The following is a 24,163-nucleotide window of genomic DNA, read 5'->3' as shown; positions in this document are numbered from 1 at the left end:
GGCCGCGTTAACGCACCAAAATATTTTTATGCAATTAACGCAACTTTGTTTACTTCCGGTGTTCGTTGAAGTTTTTTCACTCCCCTGAATTTCAAACCGCGGCAGTACGGTTTGACACTGTTTTCGTTTTTAAAACAATTATTTCTCCGCGAAAATAAGGAGCAGAAATCAGTTTAACTCGTGGATGAATCAGTCGGGTTTCCTCCTGCTCCTCCTTCCTCCCGTCTCCCCCTCTGATACACAGAGGAACGGAGGGCGACGTGTCGGGTGACGCGGCGCGGAAAGAACTCGTCACACGAAACCTTCACCGTGATTTGTCAATCCATTTGTCTGTCAACATTTTGCGAAAAAAACAACCAATGAACACTCAGTAAATCACAAAGGACCTCCCACCTCACAGGTGAGGCTCATTAGCAGCCTGTCAGTCAGAGAACCAGAGAACACGGCGAGGACAATGTGCCTCATTGAATAGAGCTGAGATTGTTCTGGAATGTTTGATGTATAACACACGTGGGTGTGTCATATGCAAACGCCTTTAAAAGGTGAATTTAAACCTGACATGAGCCCAGCCTCCAGAGGGTTAATGTGACATATTTGAATGTCAGTCAGTTACCAAGGCCACTGGTTCTGCTGTTGTTCAGTGTTAAAGATGACAGGACCAATGGGGTCTCAATATATTTTTTTTTTTACTAATCTGATGTTTCACTGAAGAAACAATTTATCATCCACAATATTAAATCCCTCGCTGGCACTTTATAGGTAGGAGCCTCTTTGAAAACACAGCTCTGTGTGAAGTTTTGTCTTTAAAAAGAAGAAAAAAAACTTTTAATCGCGATTAATGAATTTCAAAATGTGCGATTAATTAGTTAATTTTTTTTAATCGATTATAAAAAATATATATATATATAAAAGATATATATATAAACAACATTTATTAGAACACATATATATATATATAAATAAGATATATATAGGATGTGATGCATTTTATATATACATATATATATATAAAGATCAGATAAAGATATTTATGATAAAAAAACCAGGCAGTTCTTAAAGAAATAATTAAAAACTAAAAGTTTTAAGGATGCATTTTTTAAATGATGAAAACACAGATTCATGTCTTCTGAGACACATTTGTATTTATTGAGGCTTCTTCAGTACAAACAGCAGCGGTTCACATGTTAAAATAATCACGTTTTGTTGCATATTTGGTCCTTCACACAACTAGAATATATGTTTATTCTATTTATTTAAAAAGGCACAAGTGAATGTAAACAGGAAGATTAAGGAAAAAAATGTTTTAGTATGTTCAAATGCATTTTAGTTTTGTGTTTTTTGGGCACATTTTTGATTCTTTGGTGGTTATTTCTGTGGAATGTGTTTGTAATTTGCTTCTTCTTTCCAGGACATGGACATTGCTGGTCTGGCATATAGAAACCTCCCTCCATACCTCCAAACCTCCATCATTCTTCCCGGTATATTCCTTCTTTCTCACGTCCTCACTTCTTCCTGGCGTGCTTCTGGCAGATGGCGACGTACTCCAGGACGTCCTCGGTGGAGCCCATGGCCACGGGCGCCCGCTGGTGGATGCTGTCGGGCTGGATGTCCAGGAGAGGCTGGAGGCCGGTGGAGGCCAAGCCGCCCGCCTGCTCCACAATGAAGGCCATGGGGTTGCCTTCGTATAGCAGACGCAGCTTGGGAGGAAGAGGAGGAGGAGGAAGGAGGAAGAGTTAAATACTTATTTCACAATTCTTTAGCACTGAAACAGGTTTTTCCTTCAGCATCAGACACTTGATTACAGCCAGAAAAAACGGTTTCAACGTTCATGTGGACACACGAGTATTGCAGAATGATCTTTTAAAAAGACAAAGAGATAGGGAGATAAACTTTTACGGATCTAAAAGTATTTGAGTAATTTATTTTTGCTTAAATATCTTGTTTCGAACTTTTTGTACAAAGTTAAACTAACGTTTGTCCTGTATAAGATTTTTTTTTAAACCCTTTAATATAAAATGTATACTCAAAACTGGAGCGCCTGGATTTGTTTTGTGCTTTTATTATTATTCTGCTTTATAAGACTTAAGGCTTTTTATATATAAATAAATATAAAATATATATAACAAATAATATATATATATAATAATAAAAAAATATTATTCTGCTTTACAAGACTTAATAAATATAATATATATATACACAATATGTATACAATATACATATATATTAAAATAAATAAATACATATTTTAAATGTTTTAATTATTCTTCTGCTTTACAAGACTTAAGGCTTTCTACCATATACAGGACTGTCTCAGAAAATTAGAATATTGTGATAAAGTTCTTTATTTTCTGTAATGCAATTAAAAAAACAAAAATGTCATGCATTCTGGATTCATTACAAATCAACTGAAATATTGCAAGCCTTTTATTCTTTTAATATTGCTGATTATGGCTTACAGCTTAAGAAAACTCAAATATCCTATCTCTAAATATTAGAATATCATGAAAAAGTATACTAGTAGGGTATTAAACAAATCACTTGAATTGTCTAATTAACTCGAAACACCTGCAAGGGTTTCCTGAGCCTTGACAAACACTCAGCTGTTATAAATCTTTTTTTACTTGGTCTGAGGAAATATTAAAATTTTATGAGATAGGATTTTAGAGTTTTCTTAAGCTGTAAGCCATAATCAGCAATATTAAAAGAATAAAAGGCTTGCAATATTTCAGTTGATTTGTAATGAATCCAGAATGCATGACATTTTTGTTTTTTTAATTGCATTACAGAAAATAAAGAACTTTATCACAATATTCTAATTTTCTGAGACAGTCCTGTATAATGTATATATATATATTTTATATATATATTAAGTCTTGTAAAGCAGAATAATATATATTTTGTATAGATATATATACAGGACTGTCTCAGAAAATTAGAATATTGTGATGAAGTTCTTTATTTTCTGTAATGCAATTAAAAAAACAAAAATGTCATGCATTCTGGATTCATTACAAATCAACTGAAATATTGCAAGCCTTTTATTCTTTTAATATTGCTGATTATGGCTTACAGCTTAAGAAAACTCAAATATCCTATCTCTAAATATTAGAATATCATGAAAAAGTATACTAGTAGGGTATTAAACAAATCACTTGAATTGTCTAATTAACTCGAAACACCTGCAAGGGTTTCCTGAGCCTTGACAAACACTCAGCTGTTATAAATCTTTTTTTTACTTGGTCTGAGGAAATATTAAAATTTTATGAGATAGGATTTTAGAGTTTTCTTAAGCTGTAAGCCATAATCAGCAATATTAAAAGAATAAAAGGCTTGCAATATTTCAGTTGATTTGTAATGAATCCAGAATGCATGACATTTTTGTTTTTTTAATTGCATTACAGAAAATAAAGAACTTTATCACAATATTCTAATTTTCTGAGACAGTCCTGTATATACATTCAAATAAATAAATAAATATAAATATAAATATATATATATTAAATGTGACAACATCCTGCCTTGCTCGGTCTTTGCATCACTGGAAGGATGTGGAGAGAGTGAACCAACGACATTGTGACACTTTCTTCTGTTTCCGCTCATGTTGCAAACGACACTGAAATCCCACGAAGAGACCAAGAGCTCTGCCGCGGGACATTTATTCATGTTGTTTATTCAAACACAAATAGTTGCTTTGGGTCTTTTTAGCTTATTCACATACGTAAACTACAGGTGAGGATATCTTAACTATGTCACAATGAAGGCTCTTTTCCATAAACTTATAATATTGTTCCAAAGGTGGCCCTTTTTGAGATATCGGAGTATGTATTTTAGGTTATATAAACTAGATTAATGTCTGTGTGTGGAGCAGCCGTCTTCACCTTTCCTTGGGGGCTCTTCACGTTCCCCGGGTATAAGAAGATGCCTCCGTACATCAGTGTCCGGTGGACGTCTGCCACCATGGAGCCGATGTAGCGGGCGCCGTATGGCTCCGTGCCGTCCTGCGCTCGTTGGAGATTTTTTTTTTTGCGTTAATGAGCTTAACTTAAAATAAAAAAATGCACACACACACACACAACCCATCAGTGTTACCTGAGGGAACTTCTTCTTCTGCAGGTACTCGGTGACGGCCGGGTCGAAGTACATAGCGTAGCCTTCGTTCAGGCTGTAGATCTTTCCTCGCTTCTTGATCCTCACGTCTCGATCCACCAGGATGAACTCGCCGATCGCCTGATGAACCCAAAGCACCGATACACTTGAAGAGCTTTTAAATGCAAAGGAAAATTTTTAAAAAACCACGGTGGCCTTCAAGTGCTAACCGATTATTTATTAGTTTCTACCCACCGGGTCGAGCATGAAGCCATTGACTCCCTGGCCGGTGGAGATCACCATCATGGTGGCGCTGCCGTAGAGGGCGTAGCCGGCCGCCACCAGGGCCCGGCCGGGCCTCAGGGCGTCACGCTCACACGGCTCGTCCTCCGAGTCCTGAGGGGTACGGCGGTTTGAAACCCAAATGTCATCCCTCCATTTATTACAGGGTTCATCCATATGATGACCAATGCACAGGGTTCATCCACATGGTGACCAATGAACAGGGTTCATCCACATGACCAATGAACAGGATTCATCCACATGACCAATGAACAGGATTCATACACATGGTGACCAATGAACAGGATTCATCCACATGACCAATGAACAGGGTTCACCCACATGACCAATGAACAGGGTTCATCCATATGATGACCAATGAACAGGGTTCATCCACATGGTGACCAATGAACAGGGTTCATCCACATGACCAATGAACAGGATTCATCCACATGACCAATGAACAGGGTTCATCCACATGACCAATGAACAGGATTCATACACATGACCAATGAACAGGATTCATACACATGACCAATGAACAGGGTTCATCCACATGACCAATGAACAGGATTCATACACATGGTGACCAATGAACAGGATTCATCCACATGACCAATGAACATGGTTCACCCACATGACCAATGAACAGGGTTCATCCACATGACCAATGAACAGGGTTCATCCACATGACCAATGAACAGGGTTCATACACATGACCAATGAATAGGATTCATCCACATGACGACCAATGAACAGGGTTCATACACATGACCAATGAACAGGATTCATCCACATGACCAATGAACAGGGTTCATCCACATGACCAATGAACAGGGTTCATACACATGACCAATGAACAGGGTTCATCCACATGACCAATGAACAGGGTTCATCCACATGACCAATGAACAGGGTTCATACCTTCTTGTAGATGGCGAAGATGGTCCCGATGGAGACGAGACAGTCGATGTTGGAGGACCCGTCCAGGGGGTCGAAGCACACGATGTATTTACCCTGCGAGAAAGAGAGAGAAAGAAAAGAGAAGTGTGTGAAACAAGCTCAGAGTTCTGATTACATGTAAACGCCTCACGTGCAGCTAGAGGTCGTATCGATGCACTTCCTTCATCGTTACATATTCGTTAAGCAGATTTCTTTTGGGGGGGAAATCCTGCATTGTTTCCCTTCGCAAGTACCAGCCGGCGGTGTTTTGTTGGCGTCCTAGTGGAACTGTGTGAAACCGGTGGCAGGAATGTCTGGTCCTCATAAAAAAACCATTCACTTTGTGCAAATAGTCTGACGGGAACTGAAACCCGAATCTTTTTTAGTTTTTCGTGTGTGTTCTACTGAACCGGTTAAAAGAGATAAGGATCCTCATGAAGAAACGAGCTGCAGAACACGTAGAAAACTGGATGATCCTGTTTTTTTGTGATTCATATTTTTAAAATCCTTCAAAAAATGTTCACGGCAAAGGTCTCAAGACCATACTGGCCGAGTTTGGAATGAATCGGGTTTAATCTCTAGGAGGAGTTGCCTGTTTTACCCAAAACGTGAAATAAAAGGCATATTTTGATAAATTTATTGTAGTGCCCCCTAATCTTCAAATATTATTTTAAAAATTAGGACACGTTTAGGGATGCCATGTGGACATAGGCTAGCAATTTGGTGAGGTTAGGCCAAGTGATTTTGATGTTATGTGTCTTTCAATATTAAGCAACACCCCTTAGATGTTCATTGGTCCATATCCATGTTTTTCTTTAAGCTCAGTGGGATTCAAACAGCTCCAGGATCAGCAGAACAAACCCCGGTTCTGTTCCATTACATTTACCTTACACGCCATGCAGCTGATTCAGGGTTAAGTGTCTTGCTCAAGGGCGGGGATTGAACTGCCGACCTCTTGGTTGGAAGACGGACCTGCTAACCGCTGACGCCCTTTTTTTGGTGTCTTTTCCACCTCACCCTGGTTTCCGGCTCGATGATGATGGCCTCCTCGTTCTCCTCGGACACCAGGACGCAGGAGGTGAAGGACGACTTGATCATGTTGATGATGAGGTCGTTGGACAGGATGTCCAGTTTCTTCACCTGGTCGCCCGTCACGTTGGTGCTGCCGGCGATGCCGTACCTGAGGAGAGGAACAAACAAACAAAAGTGAGGGTGAAAAGTCTGCAAACACACGACCAGCATGCACCGACACATCTACGTTTTGTTCAGTTTCCTGTACGTTAATGGACAAAAAGGTTATTTAAAGCATGTCTACAGCTTCGTTCTGAGATGTGTTTTTTTTACTTACTTTTATGAAATCATAACTATGTCTCCAGCTAAGAGGAAGGAAGGAAAGATGTGCAAGCGGCGCTGCACTTCTAAACTCTGTCGGGGAGTGGAAATCAGAATCGGCCACAAAAGTTTAGGGCAGGAAAATTAATTCTGCTCATGCAACACAAATAAATAATAATAATAAAACACAAGATTGTAAAATGTACATTAAACTTAAATATTTCGGGAATAAGTCTATTTTTTGTAGATAGTGTAAAATTGCATCAGAAAAAAACTGAGTTTAAGGGGACTAAACTTTCCATTTTCAAATCATAAATCAAAACTCATCTGTCTTTTAATCTTTTAAATTGTTTTTAATTTAAATTGTTTTTAATTTAATTTAAAAATGTTCAATTGTAATTTGTTATATTAATTGTGATGTAAACTGTATTTGAGTACCCTGAAAAGCGCTATATAAATGAAATGCATTATTATTATTAACACAGCACATAGTAATGATATTATAATCATAATAACAATAATAATAATAATATGCACAAATGCAAAAATTACATTAAAACAAAAAGGCAAAATAAGGAAATAAAACTGTGGTGGGGCATAAATACACTAATTCCTTAAGATTGCACATAGCTAAAACACTAAATATGATTTTTGGGTATTTGTAAAAAAGTGGGCGTGGCGCTTTTCAGATCCGCGCTTCCTGATTGGCTACACAGAGAAAACCTGAATCTCCTGCTCAGTGTGTGCCCACGTGGATGTGCGAGCCCGCAACAATTGTGTTACTTTAACACCCAAAAAAATAACAACAACTAAAGTGGTATCTTCTCCTCTTCTCGGGGGGTCTCACTCACAGGTGCGCGATGCCGGCTTTGCGCACGGCGCTGGAGATGGCCTTCACCGCCGTGCCCAGCGCGTTGAGCAGCGTGGTGAGCTCCCCGGTGCCCTTCGCCCGGCGGCCCTCCTCCATCACGAAGCGGGTCATGGTCACCAAGTTGGTGTCGAAGGCTGCCTGGTCCGACATGGTGGAGAGAGAGAGGGAGAGAGAGAAACCTCTGCGGGACTCGGCGACGCGGAACTGTGTATGTGTGAGCTGTGTGTGTGTGAGAGAGAGTGAGGGCGTGGCCTCGCTGGAAACACTCCCCGCCTTGTACATAGTGAGCTGTGATGAAATGATGATGTTCCTAGAGGAGGGGTCGGACCGGGAGGAGTGTGCTTTTCAGCAGGAACAGTTTCTTCTTCCTCCTTCCTACTTCTTCTTCTGTTTCTTGTTTTCTCTTCCTCCGTTTCTTCTTCTTCTGTTTCTTGTTTATTCTTCTGTTTCTTGTTTTTTCTTCCTCCGTTTCTTCTTCTTGTTTCTTCTTCTTCTTCTTCTGTTTTTTCTTCCTCTGTTTCTTGTTTTTTCTTCTTCTTCTTCTTCTTAAATAATGTAAAATGCTGTATAAAACACATCTTCTTCTTCTTCTTCTCTAGCATACTTTCACATTCTCCTTGCTTTAGAACAGATTCACTTTTCAGCTTTCAGATGAGTGTTGGTGTTTTTTTCTTATTAACCTTTAACTTACATTATGTATATATTGTGTTTATGTACTTAGTCGCCATTGTTTTGTACTCATTTTAACACCATCTCATTTTAACAATCCATTAATAAAAAGAAAGGACTTATTTTTCCTCCACATGTCAGCCTCTACTACTTGTGTTATTGCTAGATCGCTTGTAAATCAATAACTTCTCTTAATCTATAATACTACATCGTAATGTATTAGTTTTTTTATATTTATGTATTATTAATCTCAATATGTAAAGTAACTTAAGATATCAGAAACAGGGAAATAAGTAGGCAACAATAAACGTAACATTTGAATTAGGCTACCATAAAAGTAAAATACAAGCACAAGCACCTCAAAAGTAAATTATTTTAAATGCATTTACAACAAACCGCCACAAGATGGCGGTCTTGGTCAGTGAATCTCGTTTTGCTTCTGGTTGGCAGTCCAGAATCTCCATTAATCTTCTAAATAATCAAAATATAGCTACACAGATGTGTTTTATACAGCATTTTACATTATTTAAGCAGTAACAACAAGCTGAGTCATCTCATAAAACTGTTAAAATGATCCCAAAACAAAAAATTCACTTGCATTTCTGTGACGCAGGACAATAAGGAAAACATTCATATCAATGCGCCAAAGGAAAACCGCCCCATTTAAAAAACGTTGGAAAGTTCCGAGAACTATATTGTTGCGCGGAAGGCAAACGGCTAGCGTCACCTGTAGCTTAAGATTCCCAAGTTGACGGCATTATTAACCGAATAAAAGTAGGGGGAAAAGTCACAAGAGTAAACAATTTTTAACTTTTCCAGCAGGAAGGATACAGAGTAAATATTCTGGTTTGTTCAGCACCGTGTGGCTCGGACAGTAGGCCAGGTAAACTAGGCGTCACACACCTGACCGTTAAAGCACCGGGCGGACTGAGCCTCCCGGTTTGGCACCGACTGCGCATGACCGCGGGATCAACGACTCTCTTGCTTGCTTGCTGCTGCCGTGGCGGACGAGTACAAAGAGGCTGCTGGCGGTGGTGCGGACGGGACGTGACTGAAGTAGAACCGTGCGGGCGGTGCTGACGTGAGGTGCCTAACCTCAACCGGACGATTTACTCCCTCCATTGCAACTTCTAAACTTCCAAGAAAGAAATCCTGAGTTCACGAGAAACGAGGAGTTGCATTCAAGTCCCCCGCGGAAAAAACCCCCCTGTTTGACGCTTTTGCTTTTGGGTGAGTTGAAACGTTTCGCAGGCGCACAGTGTCTCTCTTCATGTGTGTCAACGTCATCGTCCTTTTTGTTTAAAACAGTATTTAAAGTGCATGTAAAAAGCATGCGCACGCAGCTCCGTGCGTGTGTGTTTCGCATGTGGTGGGTCAGGTGGTCCCCGACCAGACGAAGCGCTGCTGGTTAAACAGGATTAATATTTAAAGTCATATGGGGGGTTTGAGGCTCGTGCTTGTTGTGGTAATCTGGAGGTTTATTTTGTATTTATTGTATTGTTTCACTGCCCAAATCTCGTTCCCACCAGACAGGTGTCACATGGAAGTATCTCACAAAGCTGCAGCATTTTGGGGTTGACCTTTGAACTCTTTTATTCATTCAACAGTGTCTTTATTATTGAACAACATTTTACACACTCACCCACCTCTCCTTGGATTTTTTTTTAGTAATCCCTTCCCCGTTATGTGACCCATACTGACTCAGCCATTTAACAGCTTACATCAGGTTTCAACCACAGGCCCCAAAACAACCCTCATCTCTCCCATATAACCTCATTTCTTCATGCGTGCATTGAAAGTGACTTGCACAATGTTTTATCATATCCATAATTAATCCTCCCTTGATTTGGCATGCCACTATATCTATTTTCTTCTATTTTGAAGAGTTTTTTTTGGGAGAATAATGGTGAGGATGTAGACCTGGGTGGTGGTCCCTGGGCTCTTTGTCTTCTTGAGATGAAACACCGAATGGATGCGTCCAACGGGAAGAATATGAGCCGTGTGACGTCGGGTTTTAATTAAATTCTTCGGCTTCCAGTGTGGCACTTTCTGGCACGACCGCTGGATCCATTTTTCTACACAGAAAATTCAGATTACAAACCGGTGCTGTCATGGGAGGACACAAAGCATTCCTTAACACAGCAGGACCGACCTGCTTTTGTGGGAAATAGCATATTTTTTTCCTATCATTTACTTCCAGGATTTCACTTTAATGTTTATTTTTAGACAATTTGGCTGTTTTGCCCCTTGTATAAAAGGGCTCTGCAGTCTTGATTTCTGCTAAAAGTTTAATAAATTACATTGTGTTTACCAAAAAGCTGGACGTGAACATCAAATCGGCATGAGGGGAGGATTTTCTGCAGTGTTAGACGTCATTATTTATGAAAATACAATAATATATACATTTACCTTCATGTGTGCTGAACCTAAAGCTGCAGACGATGTGATTTCCCTCAAAGCGATGCATTTATATTAACTGTACGACTAAAATGCTTCTAACGTCCTCTTAAAGAAGAATATTTTAACACGGCACCTTCTAATGAATGCTGTGTTTTGGATTACCCGAGGACTTGAATGCATCTCGTGGCTGTTCGTGTGCCTCTTCGCTCACTTCCCTGACGTTCCACTGAGCTTAGTGTTTAAATCTGTACATTGTGCAGCGCCCCGGAGCATTCGGATGGAGGCACCGCCTGTCGTCTGGTGGTACACCGGGCTTAGCGGGCTCCTCATCATCTTCATCACCACCAGGCCGCATAGCCTTTTTTGTGGACGTGTGGCTCGTGGTCTCAATTAACACCTTAGTGAGATGAGCCTTCTGTCCTCAGATGTGACCCCACACCCTCCTGTGATTATGACTCCCATCCCCTCCCAGTGTTTGTTTTTTGGAGGAACTGACCCCCCTCCCCCCCCCCCCACACACACACACACCAAACGTCTGCTTTTCCTGCAGCCGTACAATTTTGGTGGACTCTGTAATTTCCCGTGGAGGGGTTTGTAATTTTGTTCCTGGTGGAACATCTGCTCTCCCGTCCCATGTGTTCTCCTCTTGGATGCTTTGGTTTAGGGTTTTTCATCCCGCGCTCCACTCTCCCTGGTGTCGTTGTTTGTCCGTGGAGGTGAGGGGGAGTTGTTGCAGCTGCTCAGTCTTAAGTGGTGGATGAAGACCTACATGAGCCTCGGGGACTCGCCCTGTTATTACAAGATCAAAACCTGCTTTGGGGATCCACTGAAACAAAACTATTTGAGCTCCCATGCACACACAAAAAAACAAACCTCACTGAGAACTTGGTGCATATTTGGGTTTAGTGAGATGTACCAGATTAGAAACCGGGGTAAGCAGCCTCGAGGCGTGAAGCGTTGGGATCTGAGGCCAGCACAGCACATTTTACACGGAGGATGAAAGAAAAGAAAACTGCATGTTTTTGGGAAGGATTAAACAAAAGTGATGCAATGTGTTCATTGGTGAGATATAAGGTGGCTAGCAGTTCCCCCCCGTTTCCATTCTCTATGCTAAGCTAACTTGGCATCATATTTGGTCTCATCGACTCACTGAACCCAATAAGTGTAAACTCATTTAGACATGATGGGTGGTTTCTGGTGCCGCTTTCAGGTTAAAATGATCAAAGTTATTTCTTCATATAGACTTGAAGTATCGTAGGTAGAAACATTTGGACTGTTACGATGACAGGAAGCCGTCGTCCTGCTGACTCTGAAGGTGCGTTCACACCAAAAGCGAAACCATTTTTTTGCGCGACTGAATCCCATAAAAAGTCAAAGTACAGACGCGTGTGGCTACGATAGACGCAATGTTTTCCCGGGCGGCGCGTTTGGGGCGACGCGATATGGCCGACGCGTTTCCAGCGGCACCATTTTCGCCCCGAGTTGAAATATTTCAACTTTGAGGCGGTCATCTCGCAACTCGGGCCAATCAGCTCTTGAGTTCCGCTCTCGTAGGGATGGGTATCGTTTGGGTTTTTTCCGATACCGGTGCTAAACCGGTACTTTTAAAACGATACCGGTGCCTGAACCGATATTTAAAAAAACGCACAATGAAGACATTAAAAACCTCTTTGGCCATATTCCCTGTAGAAGCCGTTATCATGGAGCACCGACACACAACGGATATCAGACTGTTAACATACACAATATATGTTCTCCATGATATGATGTGATATGTATTGTCATGTGCAGACCTTATAGGGTTAAACCTGTCACTGTGTTGATGGTCAAAGAGAACAACCAATCAGAGGTTCTGAAGATGACATGTGACTAAAGTTTTGCTTCTGACAGCGAGTTACACTGAAACAAAGTGATGCCCCACGGTCTTTATTCCTCCGTCATTATATTCCCGGTAACACCGGGTATACAGCCGGGACCGCTGGACATCAACACATCTGCTAGCAGACTGTCACGCTCGTAGCTATGAGCTAGCGCTAGCTACGAGCTAGCTTAAACATGGTTATAATGGCTAATTTATTATTTCTTTGTCTACTTTTATGAATGCAAGACTTGCAGTCAACGTTCCGGTACTAATCTGAGTCAAGGCTGCTCGTCATCATCGGTCTCCACGTGTTCAGGGGGACCGGTGACGGCCTCCCCATCGCGCCCAGCCTGACGCTGATGTGCTCGGGTTCACGCCGTCACACACGGCGCAGCCTCCGCTGTCAATGTTAAATATGAGAGGCTATCGTGACCTGCTGACAGGGCGGAGTCACCAGAGAAGTTCACAACAATAGTTTTTTTCAATTTCAATCGGCTCAGGCACCGGAAAGAAGCACCGAAATGTGCGTTGCGTTTCGGTCCGGGTAATACCGGTTGTATTGGAACCGGTACCACATTGGCACCGGTTTCCGGTACCCAACCCTAGCTGGAAGCTGAAGTCTTTCAGACGTAACAGTAACTTCACCGGTGACCGAGCTGAGTGAGCCTATGGGTGATGTCGTGACCCCAAACACGAGGGCGTTAGTGTGTGAGATGTCCACAACAAATATAAAGCAGAACTAGTGGTTAGTTATTCTGGTGGATGAAGGAAATGATAACGGTCTTTACGGAGACGAGACACGGAGATAAGCCCCGCCCCTCGCGGAGCTTCTCGACGCTCATGGCTTGAACACGGCGAACGGTCGAGTGAGTAAACTCACGCGTTTTGGGCGACGCGAAAAATAGTTTTGCTTTTGGTGTGAACGCAGCTTGAGGCTTGCGGAGCTGAAATCTGTCAGCGGCATCTGCTGATTGACAGTCTTTTAAAAAATGTTTATGACTCTGCACAAATTGGCGTCACAGGAAACCGGGAAATATCACAATTATGGTCTACACTGGCCCCCCGGTGAGCTCTGGGTGGGTTTCCAACCACAGGATGGCTGGATGATTGACTCCTGCATGCTTCAACCTGTGTGTGGAGAAATTGTTTCGCTGAAGGTATTTCTCTCTCTCTCTCTCTCTCTTTTTTTTTTTTGCAGCTCTGGGGGATTAACCCCGGCTAAACCTTGAAGTGTGTTTCACAAAGACGTTTTGTTTTCCCGGTATGTTAATCCCCTTTTCTTTCATTCGGGCCTCCTCTCGGTCGGCTTTGTGCTCTTTGCATCCGAGATAATTGAGTGTTATTTATTTATCTCAAATACTTTTTATATCTCCATCCAGATGCCATGAAACCATTCTGTTGTTGCTGTGCAGATCTTCTTATGTCGGTCTGTTGCTTGTAGTTTTTACTTCTTCGTGATCTCTGCCAGAGTGAATGGATGTGCTGATGCTGCAAATTTCATTAATTGCACACCGCAAGGATGAGGAGTCCGCCTGGACGGGTAAAAGAGGCGCGCTGAATGACTGAGGAGGGAACAGATCAAAACCACTCTACGATGGTTCACAGGGACGGTGTTCACAACCTCTTCAAGGATGAGAGTAGCTAAACTATCGTGAAGAGGTTCTGCTGTTGGTGGTTTATTGGCCTGTAGGTTGTTTTCAGGTAGCAGAACAAGAGACTCTGGTCCAGGTTCACGTACTCAATGCTATAAAAAAACTTTTAAAGAAGAAGCACGAAACGACGATTGACAATGACATTAAAAACCTCTTCGGCCAGATTCCCTGTAAAAGCCGTTCTCATGTCCGGAAAAAAAACCTGTTTGAAATGTAGTTACTTAGAGTTTATCTGGTCTGATCTTTTCCAGTCTGACTCATGCACGCACAAACCCTAAAAGTTGAATGAAGAAAATGTTGGTCTGAATATATAAATATATATATCTATCCCGTGAAAGATGTCATAAATATCCACCAGCAGGACGTGCAGCCCAGTACACACATCTGTTTTCTTACTGGATGACACACCAGGAGCCCGAGTTGGAGACGACGCGTCTATAAAACACCTCCGCTGTGTTGAACTTAAGAGGCGTACCATCTGCACTTTGTGACTTGTGTGATGAGGATTAAACATGCACACGGTTGCATTTTATAATCAACCGCTTCTGCAATATTGAAGAAATGTGTGTTTTTTATAGATTTTGATGAGGGTGAGTGAATTCTGCAGAAATTGTGCATTTTTCTACCGGCTGATGGGAGTTGCTGAAGGTGTAGAGCACAGGTGTCAAACACGAGGCCCACGGGCCGAATCTGGCCCCTACGTCATTTTATGTGGCCCCCCCGGACGGCTTTAAAGACACGTGATCACTTTATTTTTATTTTTAAGAAATCTAAGAAAAATATCCTGTGCTTTTATTTTGAAGGTTTCAAATGAAAGGTATTCATGTAATAATATTAAAGGAATGTTCTTTTGTACAATATTCTACACTCAAATAAACAATAATCAAATGGAAAGAGTTATTTAACCATATGTTGGGTAGTAGTTTATACAACTGGCCCTTTAAGAGCAGCCATGAAGCTGATGCGGCCCACAGTGAAAATGAGTTTGACGCCCCTGGTGTAGAGCGTCATCCACCTTTTTTATTGCGTGCATCTTTTTTTCCCTCTTGTCTAAAGAGTGAGTGGGTCTCAGAAATGCTCGATCAGCACTTTTGTATTTGCAAAAAAAACGTCCGCTCGTCCAGAACTACTTGTGAATGAATAATAATAAATAGGGGGTGGAGGAGTGAACAATCCCGCCTTGTTTTCTTTTCTTTCTCCGCTGAGCAGGACGCGGCAGGTGGAAGTGAATCCAGAGCTCTGTGATAATCCCTCAGCTATGCGGGCGTGCTCAGACTTTGTCCGTCAACATTTTGACGCATTCCTCCCAGAAGGGAGTCTGGATGTGAACCCGACGCTCGGCGTGTTGCTTTAACCCGACTGTGTGAGACACCGTGTTGGGTTCAGGCTCCTCTGGAAAGAGGGCCGTCGTCGTCTGCTGTTTGCAGGGTTCGTACGGTCATGGAAAACCTGGAAAAGTCATGGAATTTTAAAATGGTAATTTCCATGCCTGGAAAAGTCATGGAAAAAACTTTAATCACAAGTTTTGGAAAAGTCATGGAAATTTGTTATAACATGTTCATTTACGCCGAGTTTGAAATAATAAATATGTTTTAGAAAGAAAGACTCAAAATATTAGCCGGCATACTGGCGGCGCACATTTTCTTTTTTGGCGTTGCAAGTGAACGCACCTTAACTGGAAAGTTCATTGGCCATAGCTCGGGAAGCAAGTGTTTATTCTTTTAATCAAAATATTGTCTCTTATTCATTAGTTTCATTTAATGTATACTGTATGCTTTGGAATTAACATTGTTTAAATACTAAATGTTCTCACTTTGATGTATACATCGAGATTTCAGTTTGGTCATGGAAATTTGGTTTAAAGTCCTGGAAATCCACTGGTCAAATTGTGTAAGAACCCTGTATTTGGTTAATTGTGTGATGGTTTGCAGGAGGATGTGCGGGGGCTTTAATTAAAGGTTCATTTGATTGAGGGAGTAGATGCTGTTACTCTACTTCAAACCCGTCTGTGTGTCCCCTCTTTGGGCTTTAAAGTGATTTATTCACGTCACTGACGCTGCAGACAGTTTGGATTCATACAGGGAATACCTGTAATTTAAATATAATAGTGCATGAAGTACACATAGGTAAACAAAATGTATTTGTCTCTCTCCGTTGGCTTCGTGCTCGTCATTAGAAACGCATTCTGATATTGTTATCTCTGGTAATTCCAGCTGAAGTGGGTCGATTAATTAATGATACGTTGGTAATATAATAGACCAAATGATTAATTGTTAAAATATTCCCGATTAAAAAAAAAAACTTCACTTGAGCACTTGACGGCGTCTCCCTCCATGAGCTTCATGCTCATCTCTGGTGATTCAAGTGGAAACAAGTGTGCGATTAAGTATTTTTCTTTTATTATGTGATGTTAATCTTTAATAGACTAAATGATTCATTGTAAATATTCACGCAATGATAAAAAAAAAATACTAGTCCACTTTAGGGCTGCAACAACGAATCAATAACATTGATAAAAATCGATTATTAAAATAGTTGGCAACTAATTTCATTATCGATTCGTTGTGTCGTGCGATTATTACGGCACTCAATAAGTCGCGGAGTATAAACAAAGTTGAGTTGAGTGCAGAGCGGTGCAACAGAAACAGAAAGAGCGGAGGGAGAGGACAGACAGAACGCTGCGTTGTGAGAGCCAATCAGCGCTGAGACGCTCCGCTGTTGGTGAATCTAATTGGCTGCTGCTGCTCTAATGGCGCTGGAAGCAGAAGTCCTTCACGTAGGCGGAGTGACACTCACGGAGCCGTGTGCGCCTACGGGTGACGTTATGAACCAGACACCAGGGCGCTAGATGTTACAACGTGTCGCATTTCCACAAGAAGTACAACGTAGAAAAAGTGGTTATTTATTCCGTGGTGAATGTCGGAAAATATTTTTCCACCGAGCAAAGCAACGGAGATAAGCCACGCCCCCTCACCGGCCCGTATGGCGTAGTTAACCCACAAATAGTCGGAGTAAACTCAAGTGACTAAAGCGCTGTCAGTTCTGTTTGTGACCTCCAGGACCTTTCCATGACTTTAAACCACATTTCCATGATTAAACATTTTGTGAAAACTTAGTGTGTACATGAAAAATATGTAGTATTTAAACTAACAATGTATAGAAACAAAGCACACAGTATAGACACAGCCTAAATTAACACATGAATATAACAAATTTGCATTACTTTTCCAAAACTCTTGGGATTTTTATTTTTCAATGACTTTTCCAAGCCTGGAAATAACCATTTTTAAATTCCATGACTTTTCCAGGTTTTCCTTGACCGTAAGAACCCAGTTTTGAATAAAGGCTTGAAAATGTTAAAATGTATCCGATTAATCGAAAAAATAGTCAACAGATTAATCGATTATAAAAATAATCGTTAGTTACAGGCCTACTCACCTTGAGCCTCCTTGAGGGAGTTGTTTCATTCTTCAAAGGAAGATGGAGTGTCCCTTTTTTTTAATGGGGTACTTTTAACAAGAAAGCCTTTCTAAACCCTCCCCCGTTCCTCCACACCTCCATTATCTTCTGAGCTGTTGGGTTTGTCTCCTGCCGGTCGGTGTGCACCCTTTACGGCCGAGAGAAGAAGCCCAGAGCCTCTCGGCCCGCCGGCCACCGGGCGTTGCACCCCTCCACCCCCCTCCCCTCCCTCTCCCTCCGGCTGGTATTGTCGCGAGTGTGTTTGTGGTTCGTCCTGCGCTGTGTCAGACGGCGTCGGGTGACATCTCGGTGTTAATCCCTCATTTCTCCCTCTGGGATGCGTTTCGGCGGTCTCTCTGTCTCTTTCTCTCGGGTTCTAGCTGAAGGGGAAATGCACCGCCACCATAATTTTGAGACTTTTTAACGACGCCGGCGCGGTGAGTGCAAGTTACCTCAAACTGTTGTTGCTTCCTGTGGCTCTTTGTTGTGAGAGCGGCCGCTTTGCTGCCGGCCGGTTGGATGATGTTTAATTTGACGCTCCTGAATGCAGCGTTGACCTCTTCTCTCCATTCAGGAGATAAACTTTAAAGGACAACAGCGTTTATTACTTCTTTCATGAGCATACACGTCTTTGTATTTGCTCTGCAGGACTCGAGCTAGTTTGTTAAATTGAATGATCCCGAAACTTGTTCTTGGGTTGAAGGTGCCTGATGTGTTTTAGGGGGTTGAGGGTGCCTGATGTGTTTTAGGGGGTTGAGGGTGCCTGTTGCAAAGGGGCGATTTGTTTGTGTGAAAAGCGAAATGCACCAACTATAGTGTTTTTACGATGATGCAACTTTATCTTTATTTAAGAGTTTCAAAGCTGAAGCAGACGTAGAAACCACAAGACTCCTCCGCTGCATCCCGTTTGTCGATGACATGAGGTTTTATTTTTAGTCCCACTGAGTTGCAATTGGACCAAACTTCATGAATAATAACCGTCGCAACGTCTTCGTGTTCACGCTCCTGGGTCGGCTTGTGAGAGGACGCCCACGGGCCATCATGTCTGTTTAGAACCGCACGCTAAGAACCGCACGTCCAAACAAGATGTCCGCTTGACTGGCAACGAACATCATTTATATGACGCGTCATGTTAGCTAACGCTTTTATCCAAAGCAACTTACAATCATGTTGCATTCATACGGCGTAGACACAGCTACAGGGAAAAGTTCAGGGTTAAGTGTCTTGCTCAAGGACACATCGACTAGGGCAGAGATTGAACCGCCAACGCCCTGATTGAAAGACGGAGCTGCTAACACACAGTGAGATTTTAAGTTGGACTAATGGATCCTGAAGTGTCGTGGGTCCCCATCCATCCATAAAATTGACGAATAAAGATGAAGGGTTTCCTCTCTTGTTGTCGCCCGGGGTAGAAACTCTACGTCCTCGTGGCCCGAGATGTTTTTGAGGCGGTCGCTGTGACATAATTCCTAGTTTCTTTTGTCCATTCCCTATGAAATAAACTCATTTAAATGAAGACGTGAGACTTGTCAGAGTCTCTTTAAGGACTACCGAGACTCTTTCAGGTGGTCCTTTATATCTAGTTTCTAAAGGACTCTCGTAGAAACTCTCCCTTTGGAGGAGGAGTAGGAGGATTTCCTCGTGCGGTCGGCGTGTCTTCGTTTACAGGATATCGACTCTCTGGTGACGCGCTGATCTTATCTGAAGCTCCTGTGCACACAGCAGCAGCCAAACAGGGAGCCTTTCTAATACAGAACGTATTTAATTATAGTGAGAAAACACGTGTCAACGCCTGGAGGACGGAGTTCTTTAGCGTCGGTATAAATGTGAAAAACGGCCACCGCACTTGTTTTGTTTTTGTAATTCTCGTCCTCCGTGCCGCGGTGGTGTCGTCCTCACAATGGCCCTGCAGCCTCGCTCAGGTTTCAGTTTTCACTAAGTGTGTGTGTGTGTGGGGGGGGTCACCATGGCGATGCCTTCCACAGGTTCACCGGCCCATCCCGTGTTCCTCGGCGCAGAGCCAGGCGTCGTCTTCTTCGATGGGCCTCCGGTGGACCAAGACTACGATTTAATTTTGGGTGCAGGCTTTTTTGATAGTTTCCCATCAATGTACAACGACAGCTGCTTTCTCCAGTTATGAGTTATCAGGGGTTTGAACCCCAAATTTGGGTTTCTATTAAACAATCGGCAAAAATGCCATTCATCATATGAGCTGTAAAACATCTCCTTATTGTTAGTGGGATTTTCCAAAAATCATTTCCACATCGTGGCGTAAATGGCAAAAGAATGGAAGCGTAACTCTTTTTGGGGGTTTATTCTACATAAAAATCCTTCATTCATGTTCAGCCATCAGCCGTGTCCACTCGCATACATTTCCTTTTAAATTCAGAAATCACCTAAAGAGCTATGGAAAAAATAAAACAAATGAGCTCTTGAGAGTGTAAACATTAATTAGATGACATTCATATATACATGTGGACATTAATCACAACATGTTCTCTTTCTTATATACTCAAATCTAGCAAACATCGTATCATAATACAGTTAATTAAAGAAGAAAGTCACTAAATTTATATAAATAATATTGAGTTAAAGCCCAAATAAAAACAAAGTACCGTGTTCCCGGTCCAGCTCGGTGCTTAGTAGTTCATAGACGGACAAATACTCACAAAGACCCTTTTTCTTTGATAACTTTTTGCACAGTCATGTTACGATATTAACAGCTACTTCCGGTTCTCGTACCAGAAGTACTTCGAAATAAAAGCACCCAAACATACAAAGTCACTTACAAAATAACGGCTCACGGGAAATAGTCAATATAGTTAGAGAACCTTTTCCGAGGCATTTACACCGCCCACAATATGACCCGTTGGCTCCGACGAGGCCCCGTAAAGAAACGCCTGGAAGCCACGATTGACGGTCGAGTCCCCGGCGGTCGAGTTCCCGGCGGTCCAGTCCGGCGGTCCAGTCCGACGGTCCAACGGTCCAGTCCGACGTGTAAAGAGTCAGGAAGCGTGGTCGCGTTATGTTTTTACAGGAGAGGGACGAGAACGGGAGCAGCATACGGATCGCCAAAATAACATTTATTACAGAGGAAATAATCATATTGGATACATTTCTTATTAAAAAAACTAACACTGTTCCCAGTGTTAAATATTGAATCGGGTCAAAATGACCCGAAGGCAACACAAGGGTTAAACAGAGCAGTTGATGAGTGTCGGCGTCTCCAACTGAAAATGAAAACCCTCCATAATTCATGAATTAATTCAAGATTTTTGCCTGAGGATTAGGGATGCACCGATCTGATCGGCGCCGATCCATATCGGCCGATATAGCCATTATCGGTTTTGATCGGCGTTATCAAAACGGTCGATCAGATGACATAACATCTGCGAGAACTATCAGACGTTTCAATCGCCGCGCACCGCAACGGAGACGATGAGCCCGGCAAGGGCCGCAGAGTGAGAGGTCCACGAGGGGATCCTCACCAGCGAGCGGCGTCCCCGTCCCCCGAGTTGAATCTCTGGGTCGACTCAGCCGACACTCACATGTCTGCCCCTATAGACTGATGCTCACGGTAAACACATTGGATCGGGAGCGCGAGGGTTTTGATAAAGTTAGTGGAAGGATTTAAGTGACAACATCCGGTTTTGCAAAGTTAGCGGAAAGAACCACTTGAAACAACATCCATTTTTCAAAATAAGATGTCGACAAATCATACACTAGCATATAAAAGTAAACAATGAACTGATTTTGTATCTTTATAGATCGTTTCTGAGATTTAGCTTAAATTATGCTAACATTAAAACATTTTTACTGTACCAAGGAAGAGTTTATAAAAATAAGTCTGACTTTTTTATGTTAAAAAAAGTACTGTAAAAAGATTTCCCCAAGAGTTCCAGGAAATGAATAATGCAGATGTGTTCCATACATATCTGAAATCCCCTACAATAGCAATCAAACAATTTTAATGTATCAATTAGGACATTTTTCAAAGTAAAAGTCCTAAATGTTTAAAGAAATCTGTAATTTCTTTAATGTTTGAGTTGCTTTATATATGTATTTCCTCATAGTCCTCATAGCAATAATGCTACACAATAAATAGAATGCTTCAATCGACACCGTGATCGGTATTATCGGTGATCGGCAGATACTGATTTCAGTGATCGGTGATCAGCACAAAAAACCTGATCGGTGCATCTCTACTGAGGATTACATTTTTTTTCTTCCTTTTTCTACAGGCACTGGCGGACAAAAAAGTTTCCGTGCGCATTGTTATTATCCTGCTGCTCCTTGTTGACACAGCTCCTCATCACGTCCCCTCTGGCGTCGTTGTTGTTTTGCATATTCTGTGACATCTGCCACCAAACCTCTCGGCCTCCACTGGCTAATGCTGATTGTCCCCCCCCTGAAATAATAGCAGAGCACCGGTCACTCCTGAGTCAATATTTGTTCATGGACAGCAGCTTCTGTGTGTCCGTCTGTTTATTAGAGCGGCTTCATAAAAAATATATGCAGTTGCAATCAAAATTATTCAACCCCCATTGCACATTAGGTTTATTGGCAACATATACAATTTTTAAAATGCTATTTTTAATGAATTTACTGGAGTCTCAAAATGATTCAACCCCTTCATGACAAGCATCGTCAGTACTTAGTCGAGCACCCTTTTGCTGTTATGACCTGCTGCACACGTGATGCAGAGCCAGACACCAGCTTCGGACAGCGTTCCTGAGGAATCCGAGCCCACTGCTCATGGGCCTCCACTTCAGTCATATTCTTGGGTGTGCGTTTTGCAACCGCCTTCTTCAAATCCCACCACAGATTTCCGATGGGGTTCAAGTCAGGCGACTGTGACTCTAGAATCTTCCATTTCTTCTTCTGAAACCAAGCCTTGGTGGACTTGGAGGTATGCTTGGGATCATTGTCCTGTTGGAAGGTCCAATGACGCCCAAGCTTCAGCTTCATCAGACGGCAATCACTGAAATCAGTACATGACGTTTGTTCCTAAGATTTCCTGATACTTGACTGACTCCATGGTGCCCTCCACACGCTGCAGGTTTCCAGTGCCAGAGGCAGCTCCAGAGCGTCACTGAGCCACCGCCATGCTTCACTGTAGGCACGGTGTTCTTTTCTTGTGTAATTTGTTTATTGCAAACAGCTGAGAAATTGTATATTTTGCCAATGAACCTAATGTGCAATGAGGGTTGAATAATTTTGATTGCAACTGTATATATATATATATATATAAAGATGTTTTAATATTTTGAAAATATTCTTTTATATTTAAAAATAAAGAAACATTTGTTTTATTATATATATTTTAAATGTATATAAAAGAATATATATATATTATTATTATTATATAATTTTCTTTCCCTGCTGGATACTATATAATATAATTTGGATTAGCTACTGAAGTATTTATTTTTAACAGTAAATTACTTCAAATACAAAAGTTATCCAAACGTCTGCAACAAACGTTTCGAGTTTTCTTTCAAGCGCTAAAAGTGACGTTGAACTATTTTGACAGCCCCCCCTCCCCCCTCTGAATCAACCCCAAAGGTGACAGTGAAACTTCCCAGAATGCCCCGGGAGGTAATCCCTCGGTGGAGGTGGGGATGCTCCCAGCAGCCATAATGCCACAGTGTTTCCAGAGGAATGTTACGGCCATTGTCCATCAGGATGACTCTCACTGGGAAGAGCCCCCACCCCCCCCACCCTCTCTCTCTCCCATGCCAACACAATGCGTTGCATTATACGTATGAAGGCATGCTACTGTTGTCGTAGCCTCTGACCCCTGTGACCGCGAGCCCAGATCAAAGTAATGAAAAGAATGACACGGAAGTTATTAGTTAGTCCCTCATAGGCGGCTTCCCCCCCGAGCCTCACTCTGACTCCTACAGACTAAAATACTCCTCAGTGAGATTCGTACACAAGTTGTGTGTGTATATCTACACACAGAAAAATAATGGTTCTTAAATGGTTCTTTAAAAGGCTTTGTGGTTCTACGAAGAACCATTCTTTAGGTTGAGACACCTTTATAGGTTCTTTGAAGAACTCTTTAAGGAAACGGTTCTTTGAAGAACCCTGGTTTGAAAGGTTCTTTGTGGAACCAGAAATGGTTCTTCTACGGCGTCACTCTGAAGAACCATTTTTGGTTCCAGAAGGGACGAAGATACGTTTTTCTAAAAATACTAAATGTACACAAGTTTCGTTGAGTTATGTTTTGGGCTGCAACTTAAATTAATTATTGCAATTGATTTAATTTGCGTATTATCGTCTCTATTGATCAATGGAATATTATTTGTTTGAAAATATTACAGTATAGACGTCTTTTATATGAACATTTTGTTCAAAAAAACTTCAATAGTTAACATTGTAGCGCTAATTGTTTTCATTATTGATGAATCTGTATTTTTTTAAATTAGTTTTAAGCTTTAAAAAAAGTTTATTACAATTTCCCCGGAACCCACGATAACGTCTAGGAGTCCCTGAACGCAGCTGTCAATCACTGCTGCTGAACACCAATCATCTGGGTCGTATTTGAACCCAGGCCTCCTTAGTCCCGCCCCCTCACATGCAGGAGCTCTGCTACTTGTTTTA

At 41.8% G+C, this 24,163-nt stretch overlaps 2 protein-coding genes across 4 annotated transcripts in view; one reads left to right on the top strand and one right to left on the bottom strand.

The window, feature by feature from the left end:
• Positions 1-1,122: 1,122 nt before the first annotated feature.
• Positions 1,123-7,899, bottom strand: fbp1a (fructose-1,6-bisphosphatase 1a). Its single transcript, XM_056418125.1, has 7 exons — positions 7,497-7,899; positions 6,331-6,493; positions 5,296-5,388; positions 4,345-4,485; positions 4,093-4,230; positions 3,882-4,001; positions 1,123-1,697 (listed from the first exon to the last, which is right to left on the bottom strand). The coding sequence occupies exons 1-7, from the start codon at positions 7,796-7,798 to the stop codon at positions 1,503-1,505; spliced, it is 1,152 nt and encodes a 383-aa protein (XP_056274100.1). The 5' UTR covers positions 7,799-7,899; the 3' UTR covers positions 1,123-1,502.
• A 1,319-nt stretch (positions 7,900-9,218) lies between these two features.
• The window catches only part of kank1a (KN motif and ankyrin repeat domains 1a), a 47,001-nt gene continuing 32,056 nt past the window's right edge, over positions 9,219-24,163 (top strand). For 2 of the 3 annotated variants that reach the window (XM_056418118.1, XM_056418117.1), the window contains exon 1: positions 9,219-9,415. The gene's annotated coding sequence lies outside the window, so the exon portion shown is untranslated. The remainder of the gene's footprint in view (positions 9,416-24,163) is intronic. The other variant, XM_056418119.1, reaches the window with a different exon arrangement.

The sequence above is a fragment of the Pseudoliparis swirei genome, chromosome 7 (assembly GCF_029220125.1).
Source record: "Pseudoliparis swirei isolate HS2019 ecotype Mariana Trench chromosome 7, NWPU_hadal_v1, whole genome shotgun sequence".
Classification (NCBI taxonomy): domain Eukaryota; kingdom Metazoa; phylum Chordata; class Actinopteri; order Perciformes; family Liparidae; genus Pseudoliparis; species Pseudoliparis swirei.
The sequence above is the reverse complement of the archived record's forward strand: the minus strand, read 5'-3'. Positions and strand labels throughout refer to the sequence as shown.

Coding starts and splice junctions, on each gene's coding strand:
- fbp1a (XM_056418125.1), bottom strand. CDS start 7,798: ATGTACAAGGCGGGGAGTGTTTCCAGCGAGGCCACGCCCTCACTCTCT. Junction 5,389..6,330: donor TCATCGAGCCGGAAACCAGG/GTGAGGTGGAAA, acceptor TCTTTCTCGCAG/GGTAAATACATCGTGTGCTT. Junction 1,698..3,881: donor TGAAGAGCCCCCAAGGAAAG/GTGAAGACGGCT, acceptor CTTCCTCCCAAG/CTGCGTCTGCTATACGAAGG.